This window comes from Pygoscelis adeliae, unplaced genomic scaffold (assembly GCF_000699105.1).
Source record: "Pygoscelis adeliae isolate BGI_AS28 unplaced genomic scaffold, ASM69910v1 Scaffold160, whole genome shotgun sequence".
Classification (NCBI taxonomy): domain Eukaryota; kingdom Metazoa; phylum Chordata; class Aves; order Sphenisciformes; family Spheniscidae; genus Pygoscelis; species Pygoscelis adeliae.
In genome coordinates, this window is record NW_008824035.1 from 9,058,000 (window position 1) to 9,064,249 (window position 6,250).

Sequence of the window (6,250 nt, forward strand, 5' to 3'; positions counted from 1 at the left end):
CTGAATATTAGGGACAGAGTCCTTTCCAAGAATTTAGAAACGGCAGGCTGTCCAGAGTTTCTGTACTTTAGGTACGGAATATAAGAATGTACGATCTCTTTTGTAACTATGAGCAAAATTAATTACAGTAATTTAAAAATAGCTTATCTGAGCCACACAAAGCATGACAGTAGTCAGCTGAATTAGAACAACTTTTTCTCTGGATTCAGAGTGGCACCAGGTCCTAGAGGGCAGAACCTGTGCACCAGAGTCAAAATGATTCCACGGGTTTTCTGCTAAGTGGTTCAGACTGAAGAGTTTTTGGATGATAATGAATATTCTTCATTTATACAGTGCCTTTCAGGCAGTGATCCCAAAGCAATTTGCAAGTGTATGAGAATTTAAACTCATAGTTGGAAGGTACGTCATTTACAATTAAGCAAATGAATCTTGGATCTACTAATGGGCTACAGTCCCATCTCCCCTCCCACCAGGGATTATAAATTGGAACTATACTCTCTGCGGAGAGGGTGGAGGAAGGCAAAATCCTTCTGCCACAATCCTGGCAGATACATGTGTACCCTGCTTTTGCCCTTTACATGGCACAAATAGCCATAACAGATCAGTTATCCAAAACACCAATGTAATCTCCAAACAGGAATTAGTAATTGCTGGGTTTTGAGCACTGGACAGCTACCTTTCCTATTTCTCTTTTCAGATTGTGAACAGCCAAAACACATTGCCCCAAAAGACTTGCCTAGGATCATTTACATGATTCTGAGAAACAGGAAGAACAAAAAAAAATCTAACAAAAATAGCTTAGGTACTATTGTTTAAAAACTAAGAATCTGGTGTTGCAATTCCCCCTCCACAAAAAGCCTGTACTTTCAGAAGAGCCCGCTAACAAAACGTCCCTCCATTTTGGGTTTCTTCAACTTCAGCAAACAAAATTTATGGATACTTTTGGAAACACTGGCTCTAATATGGCCAAAGTCTTGGCTGTCCTTGCTGTTCTCTGGATCTGTGTTTTATCAGAAAGTATGTGTCATATGAAAGGTGTTGTAATTGGGTTGCCGATGTTGTGGTCTAACCAGTGCAGCTAATAGTGTCAACTTACAGCTGAACTTTGTTTTCTGTTAAAAAGGTGTTTAATACTATTAGTAGGAATAAAAAGCATTGATGAATTTATTTTCATTTAATCCAGAGATATTCTGTAAACTAGAATTCTATGTCTGTGTTGTCCAGTCAACTGACTGACCATTTCAGGTATCAGCTGGTTTTTGCAACATAGCAAAGAGGAAGCCTGAACCAGCCTTGGGAAATAGAGGCGTCATCTGAGTAAGACACCTTAGTTAAGGGAGTTTATGTTTTAAAGTAATACATGAAGAAGCACTTTCATTCCAAAGGTTCTGAATTTTCTGTGTATTATAATAATCACTTTGATTAAACATCAGTGGATTGTTTTATTACTGCTTTTCCTGAAAAATCATTTCAAAAAAATAGTGGGTAGATACATAATAATGATTTTTAAATACATGAAAGCTCACCCTGAAAGTGGCGATCCTGACACACACAGTGTAATAGATGTGAAGCATAAAGTGGAACTATTAATGAACCTAACACTTCCTTTCACGTTGAGTTATATTGCAAATACAAATAAATACTACATTAAAATACAGAATCAGAATTTTTTAGACAATTTATAATTCTTGCTGACATATAAAATTAATTTTAAAAATACAGGATCATCTTCCACCTTGTGACATGCTGGGTCTTACAAAAGGGTGGCTGTGTTTTTACGTATTTACACTGTTGTACAGCATCCTGAAAGTAACCAGCAGAACCTGAATGCTGGACAATAGGGCTTGTTACCCACAGCGAGAGCAGCTCTACCAATCTTTTCTGGCAAGGCTGCCTTGGAGCCTTGATCTCACTTTCCACCAGAACCCAGTAGCTAGGAAGAAGATGAGAACACCTCTTTTCCATGCTGAATTTCTGCTGTAGCAGAATGGTTTTCCTCTTGACAACATCCCATTTAGATGTATAACGGCTATGGTAGTAGTAGACCCTATGTATGTAATCATTGTGCCATTTAAAGCAGATCTTAGAGACCCAAAAATGACATGACAAAGATTATAATGATTTTTGATTCAAATTGCATCAATGGTCTCAGCAGTATTAGCATACTTTCAGAATCTTGCTAAGTATGAACATGGTATGATGTTTGTGGTTAATGCCATCTGTTTCTAGGACTCAGGTGTTAAAATAATCAATGGACTGTTGAGCAGAACGCTCTACAGCCTAAATTAGCCCTACTTTGTTAATTGCCTTCAGCTCTCTAAAAGAAAACTAATTTTAGCAAAATATAGCTTGGGTAAGTACTCCGGGGGACAAAGATCACTCAAGAAACAGATTCTCCCTTTCCCCTGTAAAGGAGAAGTTTACAATGATGAGAAAAATCTTTTATCATCTGCTTTCCTATAACGCATCACTTCCAATCCAGCCAACTCAGCAATTAAAACTCCCAACATTACTCATGTCAAGATTTGCCAACTACTAATAATCAATAAGGTAAACAGGTATTAAGAGTGTCTTACCGAGAGAACTTCTACTTAAAGCAGAGCTGTCTAATGGTTTCACTCCTTCTTCCCAGAGCTAAATTGGTTTAAATATTCTGAAGCGTATTAATTCTGCTCTATATACCGTCTTTCCACAAGCCATTGCTCCAGTTATCTGAGAGGACCTGTGCAGTCCTGAATGGGAAGATTCAGCCACAGTTGTGAATGGAAGAGGCAGGAGTGCAGGATACTCTCTGGACTGAAACATGGCCCAAGCTGTGAAAAACACTGAAAAACCCTGACTTTGTAAATCAATATCAATCAATGCCCTGCAAAGTACATCATAAATCTGGAAGTTCTAGAGAGCTAACCCTGAGGTAGTAACACCACTTTACGTTTTAAAACATTTCACAAACATTAGGACAAGCTCAGGAGGCCTTTGATCTGATTTCATCCTTTGGGGCTCTTCCAACAATTAAGGGTTATTGGAATATATTGGTTTTCCAGACACATCTCCCCTTCAAAACAGATTTTTTAAAAAAAAAGACTAGTGTGAGTGTGTGACATGCTTTGAGGTAATAATCCTTTGCTGGGAGACAAAATTTAACATGAAGGAATAGGTTTCGATCTAGAAGAACTTGTTATTTAGGCTTTGGACAATGGGATTTCTCCTGACTAGCCAAGATTTCTCCTTCAGCAAATATAGAACAGACATTCATCTTTTATAAGTTATTAATAATAAATGTTGAATTCTGACAGACCCTTTGGTGCAAAGCACGCTGGACATACTCATTTATTCAACATTGTACAGGATTTTCCTTCTTCAATTGAACCAATCTGCAATTGCCAAAATTCAACTGTACCTGGAGGAAAACCAACCAGGCAGACATGACGGTTTATGGGTACTGCGCCCCGTTTCCTCATTACCTGATTTCTGGATGGAAAACTGAACAGGTATAAAGGCTTGATAGATCTCTTTAAGAAGTCACCGGAAAAATGCCATTTGTATGCAACGTTGGTTCCGCTGACACTCGTGCTGTAACAATCGGAGTCTGGTATGTGTAGATGCCAATTCATTTCAGGGTTTCAAAGTGAAACTGCATGTCACTTGAGGACTGATCCATTACATGGCGTACCTAGGAAATGAGCTGCTCGGCTGAAATAGACTGTTGCTTTTCTAAAAATACGGACAAAATGACTGGGAGAAGCTTTATGGTTTCAGGGGAAGTCTTCAGAAGGCTCGGGAAATCTGGGATGATCTTTCTCTTTCCTTTCTGGGAAAGGAGAAGGCCACACTAGTGAACCACATCTAGTGGTTACTTGCTGTTCTTACTGCCCTCGCATAAACCTGGCTCAGCAGCAGGGAGCTGTGGGAGAGACGTGGAGCAGCTCTTTAGGCAGCCTGTACTGCTCAAACAGCTGCACTGTATCTTCTTTGCCAGAAGCAAAATGGGGAGGAAACCTCCTCTGGCAGCCTTGGCTACTGCCCACATGCATAACTGGCCCTGTCTGGGAGAGACAGCTGGAAAACTGGGAATCTCTTCTAAGAGATCTTGGGAGTTTGAGATAGAAATCCCAGTAGAATAGACTTTCGGAAATGTGGTGAGCAATTAGAAATTACACTGCCCTTTAGTGCACCGATGCACTTCCTTGGGGACCTAGCAGCAGGTCAACCAGGTAGGAAACAGCGTGACATTAACAGAAGTCTCTTTTTTTATTAAGATCTGCTTGAATTAAACTGAACACGGTCCCCAAAGATCAATAACTGCTCTTCTAACTCCTCCTGAAAGCAACAGCTGAGTTGCATGTAAAATGTATTTTCAGCCGTTATGCCCTAAAAGCAACAATAAACAAGTGTTTAATGGTGGTTTTGACGTTGGTCAGATCAAAGAGCTTGTGAATGCATTTTTTGCAAAACATTCCAGGGTGGGAATCGTGACAGAAGAGGGCACTTTCTTCATGAAAGAAGAGGGTTTCCATTTAACACTTTTTTGAATCCACGTGACTTTGTGCTGCGCATATACAGGAGTGTAACGTCCACTTTCTTCTCCATTCAGGAGAGCTGTAGGAAGGTCCATTTCATGCCTGGAGGTCCACGCCACTAAGTTCCCAAGAGGAAAACATGTCTCTAACTGCTGTGCTTCCTTCCATGAACAAGCGAATTCCTGTGTTGCAAACGGCCTGCCTGCTGCTACACTTCTTAAGGGAAGTACACTACTTCATAAATGGTGTGCTTCGTGTGTTAGTGTACAGCAACATGTTACGTTTAAGTCATTCCACCAGTGCAGCATCCACATTTGCTTTATGGTTTTATTCATGGTGCTGGAAGTATTTGTTACCACAATAGCATGTATATTGAAAATTTTTTTAAAGTGAAAAGTTCTGCCTAACCATTAAAGGTTTTTGCCATTGATACTTATTTCTTAGTCAGCATTTGTCTATGGAAGAACCACTCGACAGACACTGCAGATCTGCCCATTCACCTCAGTTCCCGAACAATGGGTGTAAGATGTGACAAGAAAAAAAGAAAATAAAACAAAAAAATTGGCAACTTATAACCTCTTTTGCTGGCCTTCATAGACTCCCTTCTTGCTGCTCTATTACTAAGACTCTGGAAGGACCCTGGAACCAAACCAAGCTTGCTGTTGGGATCGAGGCAGAGAGCAGAAAGCTGGGAAATTCAAACCGTACTGTTGTCTCTCACCTTAGGACCAACAACTGAGTACAGCTCCACTGCACCTAAGGATCGGGAGACACTGCATTGTCGGTTATAAAGGCAACATTAGTACGCAGCTGTTGAACTTGCCCATTGATCATGTTTGTTGGTGGGTGCTCAAGTTGCTGATACGGAGTATGCCTCAGCTATGTGGCACCTGTGGTTTAATCAGTGACAGCGACATCCAATAGTCCATGTAAGTTTGCAGGAGGCCAGCAGCTAACTCCTAAGACACTACGCTATGTTCCCATGCCTAAATATAATGTACGTATCCTCTTATTCGTCCCTTCGGAGACAGTTTGTAGCACAGAGACTATTTTAGAATTTATTTTTGTGGCACAGATTGTATCAAATAAAAATTTTGCAACAACTTAAATACATGTTTCCCAGTGTTTTACCCAAAACGTGGATTTTTCTGCATTTTTCCTAGTTGGCACCAATACTAACAGTGGTAAATGACCATTAAAACAATGATCCCCAGTATCAAGTGAAAAACATCAAAGAACGTGTAAGTGATTAAAGCGGGAAGCTCGGGAACACATGCTCAGCTCAGTAATGATAATCTTGGTTAAGTTTGACTAAAAAGTTTTTTTTGTGACTTGTGTGTGAACCTGCTCATCATGCAAAAATGACTAATTAAATAGTAGGGACTTTCGGAACGCTTCAGGAGGTCTCGGCCGTGCCCTTTTTTTCCCTGCCCCGCTGGGACCCGAGGCCTTTTGGGTACGTTTCTGCCGCTTGTGAACGTCCCGCACCCTGACAGAGGCAGCAGTTCCAGTCGGGCACTAACGCTGCCGGACACCGGGCTCCGCTCTGCCTTTCTTCAGCAGGCTGGGGAGGCCTCCCCGCCCCGCCCGCTCCCGCCAATTACGCGCTGCGGTGGCGTCACGCCTCCTTCCCCTCAGCGCAACGCGCCGCGGCTCTTTAATGCTCTCCCCGTCAACGGTCCTTCTCCGCACCGCGAACGGCTGGCCCGCCCGGGGGGCGCGGCCTCCAC

The 6,250-nt window shown here is 41.6% G+C and overlaps 1 protein-coding gene across 1 annotated transcript in view; it reads left to right on the plus strand.

The window, feature by feature from the left end:
* Positions 1-4,177: 4,177 nt before the first annotated feature.
* ATP5G3 (ATP synthase, H+ transporting, mitochondrial Fo complex, subunit C3 (subunit 9)) overlaps positions 4,178-6,250 on the plus strand; it is a 5,933-nt gene continuing 3,860 nt past the window's right edge. Inside the window, exon 1 of the mRNA XM_009333264.1 lies at positions 4,178-4,214. Within this exon, the coding sequence (XP_009331539.1) occupies positions 4,178-4,214 (37 nt within the window). The remainder of the gene's footprint in view (positions 4,215-6,250) is intronic.